Consider the following 24616-nt stretch of genomic DNA (forward strand, 5'->3'; position numbering starts at 1 on the left):
TTGAACATAATGGAAGTTGTTGTTTGATACAGACGGATACTATTGTAACGATCTCTTTCTAGAAACCTTGAAGATGGGAGCATTCCCAGAGGATGTTCACCACATTTAACACGATCATCTGGTGTAACACGCGGTGCAGTGACTCTGGAGGAATGTGTGTTCTCATCACTCATTTACACTGGAGGAGGTTAAATCTTGAGTTCAGTGTTTGGACTTGACACTGTAGGCATATGCCCCGACACTCTTCTACGTGTTCATGTAGGTGTAGAACACCAAGATAGTCTTTTGTCATCTGGGGAAAACTTTGAAATCAGACCGGTTGACCCACAGAGTTATCTTCTCTAAAGAATTTACAGGGAGGAAAGTTACAGAGTTCTGTGTCTTTTGTTATGAAGCTTCTTATCTGAAGATGCTTTTCAAAAAAATGCATTCATTAAAACTTAAGTATGGGTTTCATAATCACACAAGTCTGAAATCTTTCCGATGCCTCTGTCTGCCCATAACTTCACAACCAGGCTTCAAGTTTCTGTTTCCCCAAATGGTTGATATTGGGATAGAAGAGTTCTTTTCCCCAAGATATCTCACACCTCGTGCCATACTATAAGCGCATTGTTAACGAAAGGGTTTGCAGGATGTTTTTTTACTTGTAAGTTTGCTGAGTAGAGGTAGAGATCTAAGGGGGTGCAGTGTTGTTCCAGATGTATTGTACAAAAAAGCTGATTCATTTTAGTTAAGAAATCTGGAGCATTTTCAGGCGTTTCTATTGTTTCAATAATCTTTTCTAGCGTGGAGCGTGGACACGTTTTCATGGGATTATTTTTCAATTAAGATTAAGGTTAACTCAGGGACAGCGGAGCAAGTTAATGTCCGGAAAGGATTTTGGAGATTTATCTGTCTTTTTATCTGCGGAATAAAAACAGAGCCTGGGTTGTGTTTCCTTTATGGTCATGTACACCCTACTCCCCTCTGAAGTAAGGTGTTTGAAGCATTGGCTTGATTATATTTGATCATAATGGTAGTGAGAAATAACTGAGCGAATTTCAAATGCTTCCGTGCTTAGAACATTACTCTTTGTTTTTTTTTCCCATTTGAACTGCACCGAGGAGAAGACTGACTGTTCTGGGCTTTGTTTGCTCACTGGCCAGCGATCAGAGGAACGCTGTTATACAAGTGCCATCGTTAAGTTAAGTGGATCTGGCACCTACCCAGACAATGGCCTTCGTATGCGGGGACCCACGAGAAGTGGGCCATGCGACCGGCTCGATGTCCCCCGGACTCACCGAACCAGATCTTTGTAGGTTCTGAAACAAAAGTTCCGAACGCGGTTGAGAGCCTTTTGAGTTTGAACCCTGAACGCAGCGTCCAACACCGAGCACAGAAACACACGTGATGCCAAACCCAAATTGTTGTTGGTCCCATCAGCAGCCTCGAGCCGTAACACAATCTCTTTTTTGGAAAATACATTACAACTTAAATTCGGGTTTGTGTGTGCTTGGTATGCTAAATGGCTCTAAAGAATACAATCAGACTTAGTTCTTATTGCAAAGAGCTGCAGAGCAGTATATGAGGTTTAAATAGCATCGAATGCTTTCCTTCCTCGGAGATGTTTATTCTAAACGTATGTGTTGTGTACATCCATGTCGTCTATTTTGCCCACTTTCCTGCAATTGATGCCTTTCTTTCTTGCCACATTACCCACACCAACAAATCTACATCTGTTGATCATCAGCACAGCTGCTGCTTACAAGCGTGCACTTGCATGAAGGGAAAAACTAGTGCAAGAACAAAGAAACCTGTATCGTCTCTAGTTGTAGTCAACCGGTCTTCTTCTTGTCTTCATGTCTGATCAAAGAATGAAATGCTTTAAACACACAAGTGCCCATCTGATGAACTAATTATTCTTGTAAATGTAGACATAATATTCTATAATTATTTATTTATTATAACTCCACCACTTTACTCAATAACAATTTGATCCACATACATATTGAACAACAAAAACCTAGATAATTAGACGTTTTTGGAATTGGTTTTTACAATTATTGCATGTAAATATAATAGCGTGAGTCCATCAACAAATCAGGACCACATTTCACTTGCAGCCTGAGCACAGTTTAATAGTTCAAAGGGAAAAACAACTTTTCCGTCCTCTTCAAAGACACAAACCACCTCAAACGTGTTGACAATATGGGGAAGAAACATCTCAAAAGAGCGTAAGCCGTTTTCACATCAGAAGCTTGCCGGCTAAACTAAACAAACCCGTCACTTTCTCCCCCCCCCCCCCCCCCCCCGGCGCCTCCTCGCTGTGGAGGAAGCCTGTGGGCCAAGCGCCAGGTGCCTCGTGTTTGGGAGAGCAAACAGGCTCGCGTCTTTGACGGCGAGGAGATCAGAGCAAGGCACACATTCCACGTGACCACGCTAAGGTCGCCACAGCGCACACCCTGCTGCCATGTTGTGCCCCGCAGCTAGGAGACCCGCAGTACACACGGTGCAGCCGCAGTGTGTGTCTGTGTGTGTGTGTGTGTGTGTGTGTGTGTGTGTGTGTGTGTGTGCCTGTCACTTTAGGCCCACTGGTCATCTCTTCCCACACCCCCCCCCCCCCTGCTTCCCAACCTTGACTTACAGTTGTAGTTATCTGAAGAAAAAAAAAAGAGGTTAACCACGGGATCAGGGTTGGAATATTGACTTCATGCAACACACGGTTGTTTTTCTCCACATCTGGTCAAAGACAAGTTCATTGTTAATTATAAACAGACTTTATTTGGTGATGGAGAGGTTATGGAGTTTATGCGAGCAACACGAACATAGCAAAGGTAGAGAGAACATTTATATTTAAAAAGCCAGCGGCACGACGATAAGCTAAAGATGTCATTGTGGCGTCGGGCTGTTGGATCGATGACGCCTATGACACAAGGAAATACCAAGTGAGCATGTATGAGACAAGAGGATGTTTTACTTCATTTCAATTCAAAGCTAAAGTCCCTTGTAGGCCATTGGTTTTATTTAATAATGTATTGTGTACATTTAGCGCTCTACAATGTTGTTTTATTGGTACGGATCATAATCATAACCATTTTGATTATCTATTAACGTCTGTACTTTAAATATATCCTATTCTGACATTTTATTTACTTTACAGTCATAAAGTAACTTTTGGTTGTTCCGTTCTGGTAAATTTGAAGTATAATTTCCTGTAATTTTTTCTTTTATCTGGTTACGTTTGTATCATGGTGGTGGTTACGCCTTTGACCTACTATGTCCTCACTGCAAAGCAGTAACCACACATTTCTTTGCAACACTTTGTCACTGTTTATGCACCAGACATTTAGGACTAATACTCAAAACCCTGCATGGACTCATTCAAACACAATGTGGGGCGCAACCTGCGTCTCAACCACTGTTCGGACCAAGCAGCGTCCCAATTTGTGGGGCTCATGAATCAGTTGCTTTAAGTCAAAGTACGTATTTGCCTACATTTAGATGTGATGGAAGCTTTACGTGTGCGTGCTCGACATACAGGTGTCTGTTTTGCTTCCTGTGAGGAGGGTGCAGTGCGTTCTGTCACACACAGGCGGCCCGGAGACAAGACTCGAGTGTGTGACTTAGCGGGTTCCTTTCCTTTTGAAAGCTGGGAGTCCCGCCGCCCTCTTCACAGCAACACCTCCTCCCGATGAGAGGAGCGCTGCAGCCGGGTACCACCTCTGGCCCTTCCCCTCCCTCAGCAGCAGCAGCAGCAGCAGCAGCAGCCCGGGCAGGACCCGTGGGTGGGAGTTGGCTGGTAGCTCCCCGTGCGCCCCGTGTTCTGACAGCGTGTCTCTGTGTGCCCGGCCGCTTGTTGACAGATGAGGCGTTCCAGAAGCTGGCCATGGAGACGATGGAGGAGTTGGACTGGTGTCTGGACCAGCTGGAGACCATCCAGACCTACCGCTCCGTCAGCGACATGGCCTCTAACAAGGTAGGAGAGGCTGTTTGCAATTCTGATACTTCCATTCTTCTTCTTCATTAGTGTGGGAAATGTTCAGTGGCATAATAAACAAATCAATGACAGTGACACGGAAGCTGTAAAACAAGAGTGAACTTACCATGAACTTTTAAAGACGAATTAAATGCACAGGAACCAAGAGGTTGGTTTGTTGGAAGGCGCATTGGGCACTGTCAGGTTGAAAAGACTTGATGACACTCATCAGCTGATTAAAACATCACCAAACTGTTTTAATTTTCTCTTTGTGAAAAAAAGTTGGGGCAAATGGAGGAAATGTGTCCCCTCATTACTAAAAAAACAACCATTTCTGTCCAGTCTCTCCTACTGTGATGCAGGGTACAAGGATGATATGAACAAATGTTCTATTTGTGGCACTATTGCATTTCTAAATGCAATAGTGGTAAATTGGACACAATGGTTTCCCGTCTGTAGTGATTGTTCGGATCCTCTTTTTCTCTGTCCACTGGCTATTTCTTCTGTTTCAAAGTTCCTGCTTCCTTTAAAAAAAAAAAAAACGTTTACTCTGGCAAAGTTTGAAAAATGTAAATTATTCATGGACTATGAAGAAATGTAAAGTACAAAAGTAATAATTCATTTTTTTTCTTGCAAAAACGATGCTTTGTGCTAGACGGCATCGTGCTAGATGTGTTCAAGTGGCCACTCGTGGTACTGCAGCGCTAAAATCCCCCGTGGCCCCCGCAGCTCGATTTCAGAGTCATAAAGGTCCGCGGGCCCAAAGCAGGGGGGCCGAGGCAGAAGAAAACCAAGGAGAAGCTTTTTTTTTAGCTTTTGCACTGTGCGAACAATTCTCGTTCATGTTGCTGAATGCCACGTCTCGTATACCGCTCTGATATATTTGATTCAATTGAATTAATTTTATTTTTGTATAGGCCAAAATCGCAAATTACAAATTTGCCTCAGAGGGCTTTAAAGTCTATACACATGCAACATCCTTCTGTTCCGAAACCCTCAATAGAACAATTTCGTCTGTTAATGTAACACGTACATTTCGGCCATGCAATTGAATTTCCAACGTTGTTACACAAACGTGAGACTAGATGCAGGACCATCTAGATCACATTGGAAATCACACCTTGGACCGCTGCAGACGAGCGCTGGATTATAAAAAATTACAGATTACACCTTTTTTGCTGACTCCAAACTTCCAATAGTCTGAACTATGCAGGATTTGCTCCTGGCAGTAAAACTGACATAAATCTGGGGTGAGGGGCAGCTGTGTGTAAGAGAGCCTGGATAACGTTCGCCAAGCCGGCCAAGGGGATAAGCTTGTTATTTCTCAAAAAAATTGGACAACAGGATGTGAGGGATCTCGCAGTGGGTCAGAAACAATAAACTGCAGAGGAAGAGAGGGAACTGTGTGTGTGTGTGTGAGGGATCCATGCAGACCCTCTGGGCAGAGTGACTCTCTTTTCCTGTCTCCTTCCTGGTCCCCCCCCCCCCCCTACCGCTCTCCCTCCAGACGACAATAGAGGTCCCATCATGTCCGTTTGGATGCTTGATGGTTGTGTTTATTTTTCCCATTGCTGTCGTCATTTGGACACACGGTGAGCACAAACAGCCATGCTGGACTGGTTTCAACTGAATAACTACTATAAGCCATTTAGAACATTCACACACAGACAGTGAAAAGTCGACAGAATGACTCATTAAGAGGAAACACACCGTGGAAGTTGCAACGGATTGAGTCTAGAGTTTACTAAATGATTAAAAGTTGTTTGTTCATGTTAACCCTACATTTGGACACATCATGCCATATAATAGCATCATTTAAGCACCTAAAAAAAGCAGTTTGATAAAAAATGGGAAGATTGAGCCAGAGGTTTTCTGCAGGTGTGATGAGACATTCCAAAATGCTCCATCTATGAATAATAAAAGGACTTTTATCCACATGAACCCTGTCAGTAGATGAGGGCAGTTTGAAACATTTATGGTTCTACTTAGTTGGCAGAATATCTCACACTGTTGACTTTGAAGAATGATATATTTTCCGATGTGTTTCTTTTCAAGATGAAGCCAGTAATGAGTTTTTGTTTAGAGAGTTTAAGAGTGAGATATTTTCCGTTGATCACATTAGGCACAATCTCTCCCTGATTCGATTGTGTCCTGACTCCATCAGATAAGGACTCCTCTTAAGTATGTCCTTCTTAAATGCATGAGCTGTTTGAGTGCGTGTTTGAGTGCGTATGTGCGCACATTGACTAAAGCTATGTTGCACCCAGCGTTGTTTTTTGCAGCAAACTAAAACGTCACACCACTGCCGCCTCTGGGCCATGTGACTCAACCTGGCTGACGAGAACAGCCATTGGGACCACTCAACTTCTTTTTGTTTTTAGGATGGAAAAACTGTAATTCAAGCTGTGTCAGACTAAGAAATATAAGTGCGAGCAAGGGGAAATGTGAGAGTGTGATGCTAACAGGTGAAGTGGTGGCTGTCCCTCCTGAGAGGTTACAGGACGTCACTGTCCTCCCTCTTACGTACGGCTGAAAGAGCTGCAAGGCCAGTCGGAATATTCTAGTCCATGCAGTTGCTGCTGATGTAGATTTTTGGCTTTTTGTCTATTTTATCTCATTTAATGATATATATTTATATCTATATATTTAGGATTTTTTAAAACTTTTTGATTACATGTTGCATCTTGGTATGTTACGTTTCCCTTCTATAAACTAGTCAAAAATGATAAGCAATGATCAGTGGAAATATTGCAATTTTGGACTGTTGGAAAATAACAAGAGTCTGAGTTACATGTTTCCGCATAACTCAGTGTACCAACGCAATAAAGCAGTTGTTGTGTTCAAGGAAATCCACTGTGTTCAACAAATAAGGAAGTGTCCTATCAACCAGATTGATCAGCGTGGTATTTTCAGTGTAAACCTCAGAGCTGTGACTCCAGCAAGCAAACAGGCGCAAGAGGCGGGACTAACCCCCCCTCCCCTCTCCCCCAAGAGGGAGTGTGTATGATGCAGAGTTGTCTCTCTCAAACGCACACACACACACACACATTCTCAGTCATTGCTCCACATACTGAAGGTGTGAGGTAAAGCCTCGTCAGACACCGAAGCTCAAAGTGAGTCACTGCAGCGTCAGAGAGCGCCGGCTCGGCCCTCTTCACTCGCGCTGCAGTCCGACGGAGACGCACACGTTCACCGCTCTGCGCCGCACCGTCCACACAGCAACATGGGAGCCTGCTGCTTTGACAAGAAAGAGAGGAAGTTAGGGAAACTAAATGGTTGGAGAAAGGTGAGTTGTCTTTGATTTGTTCTGTAGTTGGTTTTTGGGCATCTTGATGGACTGTGGGATTCTGTTGTGTTTGGACTTGGAGTGCTAAACTTTCCTCGGTTTGAATTTCACAAGCTGTGGTTATAGTTTTTGTAAACACAGTTTTAGTTGCTCCTTTTTGCCTTTTGGTGTTCTTTAAAGATGTCCTCGTCAGAAGGAATTTAAGGAATTGCCGTGGATTCTTAAAGTGAGTTTTAGGATTTTTTGATGTTTTTTATGTTAAAAGCTCAGGCTTTTTGTTGTATTTTTACTTTGTTATTCTGATTCATGCAAGAGGCAGAGGTGCCTGTATTCCGCTTTTGAGCATGTGACCCTGAATTAAGATTTGTGGCTGTATTTTAATACGCTGACCACAGACCTCTTGTCATCGTTTGCCATGTATATCAAACTTTAATTCAGTACAGATCCTTGATGGAAAGTTCTGGATTTTGTATTTCTGTCCAGTTACTACTTTAGTTTGTGAAATTACCAAAACTGGTATCCTTTAGAGATTAAAGGGAAATATGCACATAAACGGTATAAATTGCAGTTGCTGTTATGTTCTCTTTGGGACAATATTAAGCTGATTTCATCCCAGGTTAGAAGGTCCCCTGAAGGCGCAAGCAGTCGGTACTTAGTTGAAATGTGTAGCTAGTGCTCTAAAGCAGGCCTTGAGAGCTAAAAGCATCCTAAGAAAAATCAGCATGTGTCTGTTTCTAGTGTTGTCAAAGGAGATTTTAGTCACCTGGTTGTTTCTAGTATTTGCACGAGTGAGCGAAACTGTCATGCGTGGGAAAATAACAAAAACATTTTTTTTTAGAAAGTGGGGGGGGGGGTGAGCCCCCTGGTACTGTAGTTACTTGTATCTTCATCTAACGGACGCTCCGTGGTCAATAGGTTCCCTGATATTTACAGGTATATTTGCCATTGCATTGATGTTACCAGCCTGGTACATATGACTCTTAATGAATTGCTATAACGTTGATGTAACCTTGTAGTGTAATTGCTTTGTTCTTTCATTCGTTAAGACTCACTACTGTGATGTGTTTGCCTTTGTCGGTAAAGTTGGACTTAATCACGTTTATTCGTGAGTTAAGTTGTGCATTGCTGTTGCTGCAGGGTTGAGAGGGCAATGATCAGGCTGAGCTAGAGCAGAGTGCACCCACTGGTGGCTGAAAGGCACAACTTCAAAAAGATGGAAGTTGTTTAAGCAAAGAATTTGTTGTGCTGTACTTTCATTCAGGTCCTAGTTTAATGAGTGTTTAAATTTCAAAGCATTACCAACAATGGTGAAAATCTACCACATCAAAAAGGGTCAAATGCTTTATGCAGAGCAAAAAACAGAAGAGACACTTGGGGATGGGAAGAAGGATTCCCCTCTGCCCCCCCCAATGAAGAATAAATCCATCAACAGCAATGACGCAATCACACAGAAACAAAGGGGCTGGATGGTGTTAAACGTGCAGGTGACTAGTCCGCATCACCTGTCCTCAAATCTTGATAATAGCATTCGTAGGTTGCTGTGCTTCTGTGTGTGTGTGTGTGTGTGTGGGGGGGGGGGGGGGGGGGCATTTCTTCGGGGAACCACAGCTCTTCAGCACATTGCAGAGAGAGACGTCCCCCGCTGTTATTTCGGGTTTCTTTATATATTATTCAGTGAGCTATTATATAAAGAGTTGCTTCCTCGGTTTCTCTTCTTTTTCTTTTTTTTTTCTTCATTTCCTGCATCCCGCCTCCCTGCTTCTGGTTCTTTCCCTTCAGTGGGAGGATAATCCGGGATCCTCGCAGGGACGCTTTGATCTCCCCCTCATCCTTCCCAACATGTATGCGCGCACAAACACATGTGACTCAGAGGATCTCTGGGAACTTCTGTTTACAATTTCCCACGGATCGCCTCTGAAGCGACATGGACCATGGGTACGTTTTCTCATTAGCGATGCGTTGCAGCCATCCCTCGAAGGGGGGCACAATGAAAAGTCGTGACAAAATCAACAAGAATAGGAACAGGGCGCCATCGCAGTTGGCCGTTGGTACTTATGTAACGGCACATTCCAGTCGGGTACGGGGCGCAGCCCGGTACACTGGAGCGGTATCAACACAGCACAGACACACAGAGAGATTGATGACTCTGTTGGCAAGTGGCGGCTGAGATAGAAATTGACATGTAAGTGGTGGAGAGTGAGGGAGAGATGGAGGGGGGGAGGGGGGGGCGGCGGGGGGAGTGCTGGATGCGAGCAGGCGATATGTGTGGTGTGTCCTCGTGACAGCTCAGCATCTACACCACATGACTGGCTGGGAAGGGAAAGGGGAAGCCTCTCCTCCCTTTTTATCCCATCTTCTCATTTCAAAACAGCCCTGATGCTGTTGCCATGGCGTTGGGGTGTTCCTTTAATTGGGGTATGCAGAGAAAACCCTGAGCTGTTGTTACATACATGGGGGAAAGATGCAATTGTCTGCCATATTTCTCTTTCCTTTTGACTCCGTTACATTCTGCCTGGGCTGTTAAAAGTACCATCCACAGACACCCTGATAACATTTATTATTATCATGATGGGATCCAGATAAGGAACAGGCTTATGAGTTCTGCAGCGTTTGGGCAGAAAAGAGGGGGAGGATGATATTAGAGATAATGGGGATATGCAGTTGATATGCACTAAAACGGCCCCCCTTCCGTCTATCCACCTTCATTATTTTACTGTAGAGGGAGTGCATAGCTACGGCTCCATGAAATTCCTTCACAATGGCTGACTTCATAAAAAACAAATGCCCTTGAGGGGGAATTTTAGGAGCTGGGAGAATATTCAGGGGTTGTAAAGCTAAAAAACATGAAAGGAGGAATTGTTCTGAAGGTATGGATATTATTTGTATGCATATATGTATACATATTATATGTCATCAAGTCCTCCACATCCTCATGTATATGGCGAGCTGTGAGTAGGGCTCCCCCCCCGTCTCCCTACGTTCTGTCAAATCATGTGTTCTGAATAAAGCGTGTTGCTGGGGTCGGCAGACTACAGCAGAGGAAAGAGAGAGAAAAATTGAGAAAGAGAGAAGCAGGTTAGGAGGGGGGGGGGGGGGGCTACAGCAGTGAGAGCAGCAAAGCTGTGGAGGAACCCCCCCTCCAGTCAGATGAACATCGATGCCTCATTCCCTCCTCCTTCTCCTCCTGTCTCCATCGTTGTCATCCTCCTCCCTTCCTCACTCCTCTATAATCCATCGGTGCACGGAGAGTGCCCGGCTCCAGTTGTCCCAGCGAGCCGCGCGGGTCTCCTCCTCTTCTTTCCTGCATCTTTCATCTTTCCATCGACCCTCACACTCATCCGCGAGCATGGCGACTCGGAGCTGGCCCTTTTCCGCGTGCCGAGAGGGAGAGTGAGCCATTGTCGAGCTGCTCTCTTAGCTGCTGAGAGGGGAATCACGAGAGGAGAGAAGAAGAAGGGATCTTTTGTCCTTTTTCGACGCTGAGAGAATACCGTTCGCATCCCTCTCTTTTTTTTTTTTGCTCGTTGGATTACAGTTCTGGCTTTGTGTAGGAACGAGAGAAAGGGTTCCAAAATGCCTGAAGCCAATTACCTGCTGTCGGTGTCTTGGGGTTACATTAAGGTGTGTGGCTCTTATCTACATGGCACCCTTTTCATTGTATTGTACCGCTCTGTGCTGTATGTGTGTGTGTTGCATCCGGGGGCTGTTTCATCGAAATTGAACATTGCAAATATCAATTGTGAAAAGTGGGGCTTTTCAGATTTCTGTGCTACCCTATCTGCACCAAAGGTTCTCTCGATCATGATGAGGCTGGTCTGACAGAATGGTGTTTTGGTGCTCAGGCTCCATCTTGAGCCCTCTGCAGAGCTCTGTGTGTCTGTATAAGCGTGTGTGTGTGTGTGTGTGTGTGTGTGTGCGTGTGTGTGTGCACGCGCATGCATCAGTCTGTCGTAAACAGCTGCTGCTGCAGTGCCCGGGTCTCCGTGTACTGTTAAATACACCAGCCTCAAAGAAGTGAAACGGTTCCTATTGATTCAAACTACATGAAAATTGTCAGATGTTGTTAAAAAAAAAAACATTTTCCTGTGGACATCATTGATTCTTGCACACTGACGCCAATGAAACAGCTAAATAGTCCCCATTAAATGGGACTCAGGGTAATACAACTGGAAAATTGGTTGCCGAGGTGGATTGAGAAGTATAAAAAGATGATGGATTTCCCACTGGTAGAGATAATAATAATCTGCACACTAATATGAGCGAATGTGTGCCCCACAGACATCTTCCTGTTATTAAATAGTATTCGGAAGCTGGTAGTATGAACGGGATTATACTGTGTTTTCCATGAAATATTTCTTCCAGGTCTTCCCTCAGTGTTAACTGACGACATCTCCCCCCCCCCCCCCTTCCTCTTTCTCTCTTGCAGTTCAAGAGAATGTTGAATCGGGAGTTGACGCACCTATCTGAGATGAGTCGATCTGGGAATCAGGTTTCTGAATTCATCTCCAACACCTTCCTAGGTAAATGAAAGTCTTGTGTACACTCACTCACTCACTGATAATTCCACCAATTTGCTTTTAATAACGCACACTTAACCACAGGCTATAATTTGATCAGAGAAATTAAATCGAAAAAAAGCACATAAACAATCAATATTTAGTGGCTCATACAGATCCTCCGGCTCAGCACATGATGTTGCTGTGCAAGTTGTTCTTGCAGGCTGATCTGTGGGGGCGTTCCATAAAACACTGCGCCACGAAGCGTCGTCAGACCTTTGTGGCATTGGGCTCAAAATCAGCATCAAATTGAAGTAAAAAATGTGCAGAAAGGTGTCTTTAAATAGTTTGAATACTGTAAAAAGTGACATTTGAAATGAGATTTGGGCTTGTTGGCCAGAATCAGAGTAGGTGGACTGGACCTGGATGCTGTGGACATGAGTTACACTTTGTGGAGTCATATAAGTGTTAATATTTGTATTTAGAGGCATTGCTTCTTGTTGCCCATCGGCACAGAAATGTTCATGACTCTGCTTTAAGTCAATGAAGGTGTAAATAATATAAACCATCATTAGCGAGACAACCAATACCTACTAATGGGTTAAAGGTTTGGCTTTGGATAGATGTGTTGTTTTCACGGAACCACAACGTCGTCTCCATGACAGACGCACAAAGTTGATGGACAAGTCAATGGGTTTGAATGAAATATATAGATTGAAACACAGCGGATACTGGAAGGCCGACAGGATGCACTTAGAGGTACGAAGGACTATTTATAGACCAATCGATTGGCACCCTGATTGAATGTAAGACTGCTGGCGGATCCCTCACAGTGCAAGAGGAGGAGGGTGAGGAGAGCCAGAAGAAGCAAGCCAGGGAGTCGCTGACTGCAGTTTGGGAGAAGATAGAGGTGGACACAGAGGAACCCCCCTTTTGCTGGCACTGAGATGATATCGGCAGGCCTGGTGACTCACATCTGACTTAACACATGTGGGAGCAGGGACGCCTCGTTGTTCCTCCACCGCTCGCTCCCCATCCCGCTGCCCCACGAGTCCCGGCGGAGATGACTATCGCTTTGATAGAGGAATCAGGAATAACCTGCTGGCATTTATAAAAAAACAACAACAAGTGAACATTAATGAGGAGTTGGGGGGGTGGCCTACTTCGGCCTCAGCTGAGCAGAGTTCTGTTCCATCCTTCCATCTGTTAAGATTAGTGTCCAAAAAGGATCCATTCTGGTGTCCTGGCGTATGCCTGGTTCTGCAGAGGTCAACCCTAGATCCAAATCACACATCACTTTATTCTTGTAGACTATCTGGGTTTGATTGGTGACATTGTGACCGTGGAACCTGGAATCATTCTCTGGATGAATGAAGATCCCATAATTCCTCACAGGGCGATTTCAGACCAGGTTTTCTGACTCCCCTTTAAGGATTGTTGACCGACAGAATGCTGTCTACTGACATGTGCCTCTCCCCCAGCACAGCTGTCCTAGCGAGTTATTATGTCATAATTCCCTTTTTTTAGGCCAGAAGCAATACACTGAGGGGAAAAAATGGCCCCAATCAGCCCCCACCCTCCCTACTGCACCTGCGTCTCTCACAGAAGGGCATGTGGAGGAGGATGAAAAATAAACCCAAATAAGCGTGGGAGGGGACAGACTTGCAGGAAAGAGAATGGATTTTTCCTTCACCTGCTTATTATACTTTTCGTAAATCAGTGTGTACAAAGAGAAGAAATGAAACTATAATATGAGCAAAATGTGAGACAAGGAGAGAAAGAAAGAACGATTATATAAAAAGGATCGTCCATAACACTGGTCGACACATTGCAAGCCAAAATAAAACATTAATAACACGATCATGTTAACTGTGCTAGAAACTAGTTCATATCAAATCAACTGTGGAATGGAGTACAGTATTTTTACAACTACCTAAGTAACTGTAAATGTTATCTGATCTCCCACAGGTCATAAACACACACAAACAGCAGTGGTGGTAATGATGGCTTGTAATAAATCAGGGGGGGCAATATATACTTCTCCTTGTTTTCCACACGGCACATGTCTGAGAGCGCCTAATTGCCCATTCTCAATTAGCACTGGAGGACTGAGGAGAGCGAGAGACAGCGACAGAAAAGCGGAGAAAAGCAGTGAGAGAGGGGGAGTGCGTTAGAGTGAAAGTGATTATTTGAATTACAGCTGGTAATTGAATAACCCTCCACAGGGGAAGGCTGATAGGCCCACAATGAGCTGAGTCAAGGCATGACAGATGAGTGCCCAGTTCACATTTGTGCCGATAGCCAGTCCCTGCAGGGCTTCATTCGATTCTCCTGGGATTGCAGTGAACTCCACGCCACGTCGTTTCCTGTGTTTATTTTTAGATCATTTGTATTTAAACCTCCTTTGGAATGGAGCACTACCTGATGGTTTGCTGTGTATTGTTGGACTTCTTACTCATTTCGTTTGTGTCCAGAACAATTGTGTGTTTGAACACAATTATAAATGCAATAAACGCCCCGCACAAAGTGATCTGATGGAGCTATGAAAGATGCGGCCGCTTTTTGAATGGCATTCTTTGTGGAAGTGCCTTAACTGTGTGGGAGCCCCAGCTCTCAGTCTGTCAATTAGAGGGAAAAGAACAGGAGATGAAATGTGAGCCTACTGCTGAGATGCGAGTGTTTGTGCGGTGGGTTGGGGGGGGGCGGGGGGGACAGTAAGAGAGACTGCCGGTGGAAGACAGGGCAGCATGAAGCAACTGAATCCATAAACCCATCAGGAGCGAGGCTGCAGGTGTTTCTACAGTTCAATTATTAGACCATATGAAGTCTAACGAAAATGGCAACCGCTTCTTTCCCGATAGCGACGTCATTTTATTTTTCATTCTTTTGTCTTTGCGCTCCCTCAGACAAACAGAATGAGGTGGAGATCCCGTCGCCGACATCCAAGACGCGAGAGAAGAAGAAGCAGCAGCTGATGACGCAGATCAGCGGAGTCAAGAAGGTCTCCCATGGGCCCTCGCTCTCCGGCAGCAGCATCTCCCGCTTCGGTGTCAAGACCGACAAGGAGGAGCTGCTGTCCAAGGAGCTGGAGGACCTCAACAAGTGGGGTCTGAACATCTTCACCGTTTCCGAGTACTCCCACAACCGGCCTCTGACCTGCATCATGTACGCCATCTTCCAGGTGACTGGGACTCCACTTTGTTCTTCTTCTTACTTAAATGTTGTGTCGTCGCTATAAAAACGATGCCCGCATGACGCTCAGTAAATAACGGCGTTGTTTTTGGGGTTTTTTTTTCCAGGAGCGAGACCTGTTAAAGACATTTCAGATCCCAGTGGATACATTCGTGGCCTACATGATGACCTTGGAGGACCACTACCATTCAGACGTGGCCTACCACAACAGCCTGCATGCTGCCGACGTGGCCCAGTCCACACACATCCTGCTCTCCACTCCGGCCCTGGATGTAAGTTGTTTCAGAGAGAGTATCAAGTCATTGTGTCACTGTGGTGGTTTACAATCTTTTTAAGTCTGAAAAAAAGATCCCCACCTCTTACTTTGGGGCCCGAGTGTGCATCCACAGAAATTCAATTGAAGTTGAGATGTGAGCTCTTAAATTACACCCCACGTCCCGGACCACGGCTTTGAAGAGCTTATTTCTGTTGACCTCCCTCCGCCCCACTCTAGGAACTTCCCCTATTTCCTTGAATGCCTGTTGCTGTTCTAGTAGCTGATGAGACATTCAGGTCAGAACGCCCCAGCCTCCCGATCAGGATTTACTCTTCTCTGTCTTTTAGTCCACGGAAGCCAGCAGACGTTCTACAAAAAGGCAGACAGCATGTGATTTGGTTGAGGAAAAAACAGGAACAGAAACGTCTTCTCTCTATTTTCTTGATAAAATAAAATAAATATATATTTCTATTTAATTAGATATTACCTGCAATTGTAGCCTGGAAGCTTGGAAGGTTGCTATGTAAAGCTTTGGGTTGTACGTTCCGGTGCTCTTATGATGCCATGAAAATCTTCTAAGTAGTTAAATGGCCTTTTTTTTTTCTCTCTCCCTCTCCCTCTCTCTCTCTCTCTCTCTCTCTCTCTCTCTCTCTCTCTCTCTCTCATAGGCGGTCTTTACAGATCTTGAGATCTTAGCAGCTATCTTTGCTGCAGCTATCCATGATGTTGACCATCCTGGAGTATCAAACCAATTTTTAATCAATACCAGTAAGTCGAACCACCACTTAACCGTTGTCGAGTACTGTTGAATAAGTCATGTGAACATTCCCGACCTTTTTGATCTCCTTCCCAAAAAATGAATAATGTCACGACAAAGAATAAAATACTAAAAAATCTCTTTTTATTGCCTCTGCAGACTCTGAGCTGGCGCTGATGTACAACGACGAGTCTGTGCTGGAGAACCATCACTTAGCTGTGGGATTCAAGCTCCTGCAGGAAGACAACTGTGACATCTTCCAGAACCTCACAAAGAAGCAGCGGCAGTCCCTCCGCAAGATGGCCATCGACATGGTAAGAGATCCTGACTCACGTTCTTTGCTCCTCTCATGTTTTCTTCATTTAAATCACAACCTGTCCAAATGATCCTGATTCTTAGGATGTTTTTGTTTTTTTCTTCTGTTGTTCTATTCAGGTTTTGGCCACTGACATGTCCAAACACATGAGCCTGCTGGCGGATCTGAAGACCATGGTGGAGACCAAGAAAGTGACGAGCTCCGGAGTGCTTCTGCTGGACAATTACACCGACAGGATACAGGTAGGTGTTGGCTAAACAACATCTTTAAAAAAAAAAGCCCCGACATGAAACACAACATCAACAGCACAGTTTTTTAAATTGTATGTGGCCTTGGTTTGTGGTGGAACATACTGTGAGCCCTCCGACTCTCTATCCCCAGCTTTTAATAGCTCTGATCAATAGACAGTGCTGGCAGAGGGTACATTAGCTGGCCTCCTGCATAGCTGACCTTTGTCCCCCACTGTCAATCCTGTTTGCACGCCTCCCATCTTTTTTTGTTCCCCTTAAGTGCTCCCTCTGAACTTCCACTCTGATGCTACCGTTTGTTCTATCAGACTTTTGTGTAGTAGGATAGAAATGATCATTTAAGCTGTTTTTCCCGTTAGCCAATTTTCCCTTTTCACCTGTAAATAAACACTGATACATTTGCAGATTTCTTAGGGAAATTACGCAGGAGACCCAGAGGGGATGTTCGCGTTCCATGATTTTAAATGCAAGTTTCATTTGTAGGTGCTGCGTAACATGGTGCACTGTGCTGACCTGAGTAACCCCACCAAGTCCCTGGAGCTGTATCGTCAGTGGACCGACCGGATAATGGAGGAATTCTTCCACCAGGGAGACAGGGAGAGGGAGAGGGGAATGGAGATCAGCCCTATGTGTGATAAACACACGGCATCAGTTGAGAAGAGCCAGGTATGCGAAAAAGGCCATAGACAGAAATACGTGGATTAATATATTCATAATTCACAGTTCTAAGCTTGGTCCTTACTTATTTGCAGGTGGGTTTCATCGACTACATCGTGCACCCTCTGTGGGAGACATGGGCCGATCTGGTTCACCCTGACGCTCAGGACATTTTGGACACGCTGGAGGACAACAGGAACTGGTACCAAAGCATGATCCCCCAGAGTCCTTCCCCGCCTTTCTTTGACCAGTGCACGCACGGACACGGTGGAGGGACCGGAGGGCAGGGCGGCGGGGAAAAGTTCCAGTTCGAGCTCACCTTGGAGGAGGAGGACTTGGACGGAACAGAGAAAGACGGCGACAGGGAGGAGGAGGAAGACGACGAAGATGAAGAGTTGGAGGAGGAGGAGGAGGAGGAGGAGGACAGTCTGGGAGATTCTCGCTCTCCTCCCCCGGACTACTCGGACGGTCGGGAGCTCGAGGGAGGCGGCGTGATGGAGCCAGCAATAGAGATCGTGACGCATGAGGCGTCGCCCACAGACACATAGGGCTCCCGTCACCGCGCTCGCGTTGTGATTCGAAAGTTTTCTCTTTCCCGCAAAAGAGGGTGGATCCTCTTGCAGCTGTGCTTTTTGACAAGCCAATAGAAGCAAGGGCTTAGTTAGGTCCCGCACGGGGAGGGGGGGGGGGCGTCTTGCACTCGGGTGTTGGAAGCGAGACACGGACGGACAGTTTCGGCGAGGCGGCTTCAGAGTTCTCAGGAAATAATACTGCGAACATTTCAGTCTTGACAGGCGAGACTAAGGGTGGAACTTGAAGGACTTTGGCCAGTTTAGAAGACGGTTACTTTTCTTTTCTGGACTGGCATTAAATGGACAATTGACACTACTGAGAGAAGTTTTGTACCTTAAGGCTTTTTTTTACATATATGATATGATCTAGAGGTAGCATAGATGACCTACGGATGGGGACACATTTGTATAGCAGGAGAAAGTGTTTACTTTTTTTCTGTACCATTTGTCAAAGGACTTTCGTGTGCCTTTTTTACTATTGTCTTTATAATAGTTTTTTATTTATTGAACACTCTAGTATGTCTGTGAAATGTTGTTTTTTTTCTTATTTGAAAGAGCAAAATCTTTTTTGTAAGTTAAAAAGAGAACAGTCTTCCACGTATTGGGCAATAGAGAAATCCAAACAAACGTCGACAAACAACTCTTGGACAAATTGATCTGAATAGAGAAAACTTAACAAACAAACAACAACTATATGCACATTCTGTCACATCAGTTTTTTCGAGCACAGTGTTTTACATGAGGATTTGAATTGCTTTTGTTCACTCATGGTCCATGTTACATGTTGCTTTCAGTTTCAGATCCCACTGAAATATACCATATACTTTCATTCTCCACCTCTTTATACAGGTTCCACAGTCAAACTTTTCATTCAATACAAAGCTTTTAATCTAGAATTCAGTGTAAAATCATTGGGGCATCCGGTAGATACGATTTGTAATGTATACCAGACACAATCAGCAGAAACATAAGTTGCCCAAATCTGTAATAAAGTCTGGAAGGAAGTCTGCCAAGGAAAAAACGCACACCAGTGCTGAATCTATTTATATCCCATAGGTGTGTTGCAGTCTTAATAATCCTGTTATATGGAACACATCCTGACCCAGGACCCGTCTGAAGCCTTACTGCCCCTCTGCAATCAGGCCAGATGATTAAAGGTCCTCTCACAGATCGGACCCTCATCAGCAGCACCATTCACACGGTTTACAAACCCTTCTGGGGTCCACCTAGGGGACACATCCCAAAACAATCAGGCCAGCTATTTTGTCCTCACCAAAAAAAAAAAAAAAAATCCCTTGAGTGCTGCCTCAACTCATTGACGTCAATTTCATTTTCTCCCCTCCCACTTGACCATGTCTGGTTTCGAGGACAGTCGGGTTATCAGGAAGTCGTGGAATTGCTGGATTCAGCGTGGCAGACTTTAGGCTTCATGAAAAAAAAGAGGAATAATTAGGTGCTCTAGTTTTAAATCAAACAAAATAAGAAATATTACTGGTGCTGAGAAATGGTGTGCAGACCTCATATTCACTCATAACTATTTTTTAGGGATGTTTTAGTTGCATCAATAATCACCCCCTCAATTTTCATATTGGTTTACTGATATACTCAAAGGTACTTCATCTAGTTTCACTCCAGCATGCTTAAGTGGCAATCGTTTGTGTGCAGTATGTATGTCTGTATGGGAGGTTTTGTATTGGTGTGTGCGTTTGGATGTGTTGACTTTGTCATCGAGCCTTACCCCCATCACTCCACTGTCTCTACTGTTTGTTGCTAGGAGCTCAAGTTGGTCCTTTTTGCTGTTTATAACAGTGTGTATTTATTCTATACCTTAAGTTTAAGTGTAAATAAGAAGTACTGGCTCAGTGTAAAATCTATTTTAATTTATATGCACTTACATTACCTGAAAGTGGTGGTGTCTAATGCATAGAAGGCTCTGGGTTAGAGTCTTTTTATATATGTAAATATATTCTTTTATATATATAAAAGAATATATAGAAATAAATATATCTAAGTATATATCCGCACAATGTTTTGAATGCCCAGCAGAGCAGCAGCTAAAGAGAGGTGGTGTTGTTGTCACATTAGAATCTTGTAACTCCAAAACAGCCTTTTTTATTTTCAATTTAATTTATTTTGAGCTCATTATGCAAGAATATTAAACCAAAAATGATATTACATTGGCATCACTTTGAAATCTTAATTAATATCCCACATTATTATGTCCATTTCAGCTTTACACTTCTTAGTTAATAGCCAGGAATTTAGAAATGTTTGAATTTTTGAAGCTACAAGATTTCCATCGGACAGCAGCGATCTGGTGACCCAGAGGCGACATAGATGACATGTTAAACTGCATAGGCTTGGATATCGGTTACATGCAAGCTAGCTAAGTAACACAAGACCTTATCAAGGCTTGGTGTCAAAGTTCACAAATGGCTTTCTCTCTCTCGGAGGCTTGTCCCAACCTAAGCTTCTCCATCCAGCACTCGAATGCAGATGGCTGACATTTGAGGCCGGATAGATACAGGCTTGACGGTTGAACACAAAAAGCACCCTTTTTTACACTTAAAGCACTTCATGCAAAAGTAGATAACACAGGGACGGTATTGGTAGCATGCTACAATACGCCTGGCACTGACGTGAATCGTTCTGAATTTAACAACTAAACATGATCGTACGTAACTGATTGTGCTAATGTGTGAAGTCTTTCTGACCAAACTTGGTTAGCAGTTTTGAAATTCAAATGTGTCAGTATTAACAATGTTTATCTATGTTCAAGCTTTTTTTGGTCCTAGTTGTGTCCAAATGGTTAGCCAGATTTAGCACTATCTGCATGAGAAATGTTTTTTATTTTTACTGTCAATAATATGTTTAAGTCTGCCAGTTGGTGGATTATTCAATGTTTCACACAATGTTTGGTATTTTACTGTATATTGTGTTCAAAAATGAATCTGAAATACCTTTTCTATTAAGTCATTAAAGTAAAGCATGAAAATATTGCTTCTGTTTCTGCTTTATTTTTCTCCCTCATAGCACAGTCCAAATTACTGCCGTCAATTTAGGTTTAAATAAATACTGTCAACACAAAATAAACTTTAAATCACAGCAATGTCAGCTCCACTGCATATGTGAAGACTACTCTTAAGTTTCTGTGAAATTTGGCATTTGCATAGAAATGTAAGTAGTGGAATGTAAATTCCAATTCAAATCTAACAGTGGTAGGAGAGCAGAGGTCATTTGTAAATGCTCTATTGCCATTGCAAGCCTTGTAGCTATGAATGTGGCTGCGGGCTCTCATTCCCTCGAAAGTCACTTGGCGCCAAAGATGACATGACCGCAGAGTAACCGAGTTACCCTGATCTTTGGACAATCTTCTGCGTCCCTCGGCACGTCAAGCAATCGCAATATCCTTTCCTTTAACGCTGACTCCAAGCCCTCAGTCTCAGGCTTATTCTGGCTCATTCACATGAACGGCGTCAGAAAATGATTTGATTCAGCTCAGGAGCGACGCCATTTAACAGCGTTACGAGCTTGTGTTGTCACTTAAGTAACTAACAACAATTGCCATTTTCCTTCGACCCAATCGATTTTAAAGTGGTGCAGCACACGCAACCATGTGGCCATTTATAAAGCAGTCTGGACACTGTAAACTGCTGTCTCAAAGGAATCATTCAACTTAATCTAAAAGATCTTAATGGCTTAGATACCAATGCTCGTGTCCTTTCAATCCATTGCCATCTAGTTCATTCATTTTTCTAATTTAAAGGGCCACCCTGATGTAAGAGCCTCGTGAGTGTTAAGTAATCAGATGTTTTTCAACCCTCCATCTCTATGTCCTACTCTCTATGTCTCTCCTCATCTTGCCTCTACTGGACAATGACATTACCTTGTAAGAGCAAACGATTTAATTGGAGGAAACTACTTGCGTGCACTGGACGAAAATAGAAGGACGGAACACGTAGACAGAGGGAGGAGCGGCTGCTATATGGGACGGGTGGCCTCCCCCGTCGCTCCTTTACAGAGGCATGTAGGTCCATTGGGATGTCTAAGTTACACAATGAAACCAAAAACAGAGCAAGGCCTTTCCCACTGCTCAAGGAAAAGGACACGAGTTAACTCCTCCCATGTGTTACACAGATTTGTGACATTTTGAGTCACGCAAAGCAAATGGTTTGCTTGGGAGACTGTGTGTTTTTATGTTTTTGATGTCAAGTTCATAGGCGTGCAAACCAAGAAAGGTCCTGAATCCACATTCCTAAGGGGACACCTTGCACTGAGGTTTAAATTGAGGAATCCGAAGAAAAGTGAGAAATCACACTAGCCTACATTTAATCTTCAGTATCCAATAATTATCCGTGTAGGTTTAGTGTAACATCTTTCATTACTTTTTGACACAAATGATTATTCATTCACTCTTTGAATGCACATTATACGGCTTCAGCTTTTGCGTCATTGGGCTTTTTTTAGCCAACTGTTACGGGCCAGCTGGGTCAAATAGTTGAGCTGCTCTTCCCGGAGGAATACAGTCTTTCGAAATGACAAAGCTGCCAACTTTTCATTAGGAGTTATTAAGCTGTCTCAAGAGACAGATCATTTTGTCACTTTTACAATGAGAACGCATGTGATCATGAGTAAGACATAAAACGGTTGATGCAGTGGCCTCCAGGTTTAAGACAACATGACGCCCCTCGGTCCAAATAGGCTGTATCGAGTAAATTTGTCCTGTGACGGGTACTTGTGGATATTTATATCCCTTTTTCCCAATTACAGGATAGGTGATGAAGAGGCTGGCGGTGCAGAGAAACACCATTAACAGGCTGCTTAAAGAACCATGGCGTCATCTTTATTGCGAAAGCAGTGGTTTCCTTTTTTCCTGCTTCTTCTTCCACAGCTGTGTCCCAAAGCCCTTTGGTAGCAAAACTCATTTGTTGTTCTCACGCACTCTTCCCAAACCATAAAGGTCTGCTGCATATGAGAACAATCCTTTGACTTGCGTGCTGGCTTGTGATGACACACATGCATGTGTCTTTCACTTGTTCTCAGAATCTCCTGTAATTCACAACATTTATTTTTGTTAAAACCACACACAGGACACAGAACATCATGAATGATATGTACAATGGTTTTTAAAGGTAGTTATAACCAATAAAGCAAGGGTCAATCCTGGATGCAGGTCACAGCATGAAGTGGAAGATGCAAGGTAGAAACAGCAATAAGTAAAAGACTCCACTCCAAAGGACATATGGACTACAAAATAAACAAATGATGTTAAAAATTGTACCTGTTTAAAATATGTGCAGAGTGAGGACACACGAGCGAGAGAGAGAGAGAGAGAGAGAGAGAGAGAGGGAGAGGGAGAGAGAGAGAGAGAGAGGGGGAGAGAGAGAGGATAGCAGATGATACGTAGATACAGCTTCTATAATCATGACGGAGGCTCGGTAGTTTTACTGAACTTTGTTGTTCAGGTTTATTGAACAAAACACAGCGGCAAATAACAACTTTTTCTGATTTACATTTTTTGTTAAGATGGCGACATGAAAACTAGAACAGATCCTGTTTTTCACCCTTCACAATAAAACACTTCCGTTTCTTCAAATTAAAACCATATGGCACCTTTTTACCATACCTTGTAATTTGGAAATACGGTTGTACCTATGTTACAATTAATAATCAATGCTTAATGTCTAGAACTGTAAATAAGTCACAACAGCAGACAGGAGAGAGTGAGTTGGGTCTGTGACAGTGTTTTTACTCTCACATCCTATCACAGGGATGACCAAGTTGCCTCTGTCAAACCGGTTGCCATAGCAACTGTGGTTGAGAAGAATACTGAGAAACACTCTCAAGGCATTTCCCATGGGATAATATTGTCACATGCATGCAACGTTTTGTACAGCAGACAAAGATACTCACATACACACTCAGACACACAATTTCAAATGTTGATAAAGAGTATAGCCTAAATACAGTAGGTACTCACTCATATTCCTATTACTGCACTCAAGGTACCCAGGAATAAATAGTATGTTATCAGGCCTATGACTGTTTTGGCAGCACAATCCAAAAAGACCATATGTAATCAGGACTTAAACGATAAGCTAGATGAGTTGTAATTCAGACAATTCAACATCAGCTCATTTAATCACACTTTTTAGTGTTTTAAAAAAACATTATATGAAGTGCTTCAAATGTATTTAATTCAATGTTAGTTTTGTGGATGGATTGACGAGCATTTGACCGTTAATATTATGTCACTTCCGGCGTCCATCTTCATTGGCTGAGCAAATCAGTCACAACCTTTGGATACTATTTTAAAAGATTCTTAATTTAGCAGAAGACGGAAGATCGTCGCCTTAACCTGAACATATTCGCGGTAAGAGTAGTTATTACATTTTGAACGTTAGGTTAAAATAGCCACGTCCCTGAAATACTGTATGAAATATCATAACAGTAGCTGCTGGCGTTAGCTTAAATGGGCTAATGTTAAACACCACTGTGAGCTAACCGAAAACAATTTGAGTAATTTAACCACACTTTTACTGCTGTACAAGGCTTGTTTTGTATTGATTCATTTAGCTGTAATTGTAGTGGGTAACGGGCAGGTGTTGGCTTATTTAGCACAGTTAAATGATTGCTAGACATACAGCAGTGATCCACTGTGGTTAAGGTGGTGCGGTATCCGTGGCTGTACTCGTATTCATGTCCGAGGTTACGTAGATTCATTCTTTTTTTTTTTTAGTTAAACGTCAACATAAAAGACGGTGTAATGTTACATTTGATGTTCGAATAAACTAAGGCTGAGGTTAGAAAACCAATTTAGGAGCTGAAATCACGTTTGTTCTATGGGAATGTACTCTGTGTGGCATTTTATTAGCAATATT

At 43.5% G+C, this 24616-nt stretch overlaps 1 protein-coding gene across 4 annotated transcripts in view; it reads left to right on the forward strand.

The window, feature by feature from the left end:
- pde4ba (phosphodiesterase 4B, cAMP-specific a) overlaps window positions 1-20735 on the forward strand; it is a 99701-nt gene extending 78966 nt beyond the window's left edge. For 3 of the 4 annotated variants that reach the window (XM_037468793.2, XM_037468794.2, XM_037468795.2), the window contains 9 exons: window positions 3843-3955; window positions 11668-11761; window positions 14644-14918; window positions 15037-15201; window positions 15854-15953; window positions 16102-16256; window positions 16378-16500; window positions 16990-17172; window positions 17259-20735. In XM_037468793.2, coding sequence (XP_037324690.2) covers window positions 3843-3955; window positions 11668-11761; window positions 14644-14918; window positions 15037-15201; window positions 15854-15953; window positions 16102-16256; window positions 16378-16500; window positions 16990-17172; window positions 17259-17711 — 1661 coding nt within the window. In that variant the 3' untranslated portion in view covers window positions 17712-20735. Of the gene's footprint in view, window positions 1-3842; window positions 3956-10342; window positions 10863-11667; window positions 11762-14643; window positions 14919-15036; window positions 15202-15853; window positions 15954-16101; window positions 16257-16377; window positions 16501-16989; window positions 17173-17258 lie in introns of those variants that run through there. The other variant, XM_037468796.2, reaches the window with a different exon arrangement.
- Window positions 20736-24616: the final 3881 nt, after the last annotated feature.

This window comes from Pungitius pungitius, chromosome 7, assembly GCF_949316345.1.
Source record: "Pungitius pungitius chromosome 7, fPunPun2.1, whole genome shotgun sequence".
Classification (NCBI taxonomy): domain Eukaryota; kingdom Metazoa; phylum Chordata; class Actinopteri; order Perciformes; family Gasterosteidae; genus Pungitius; species Pungitius pungitius.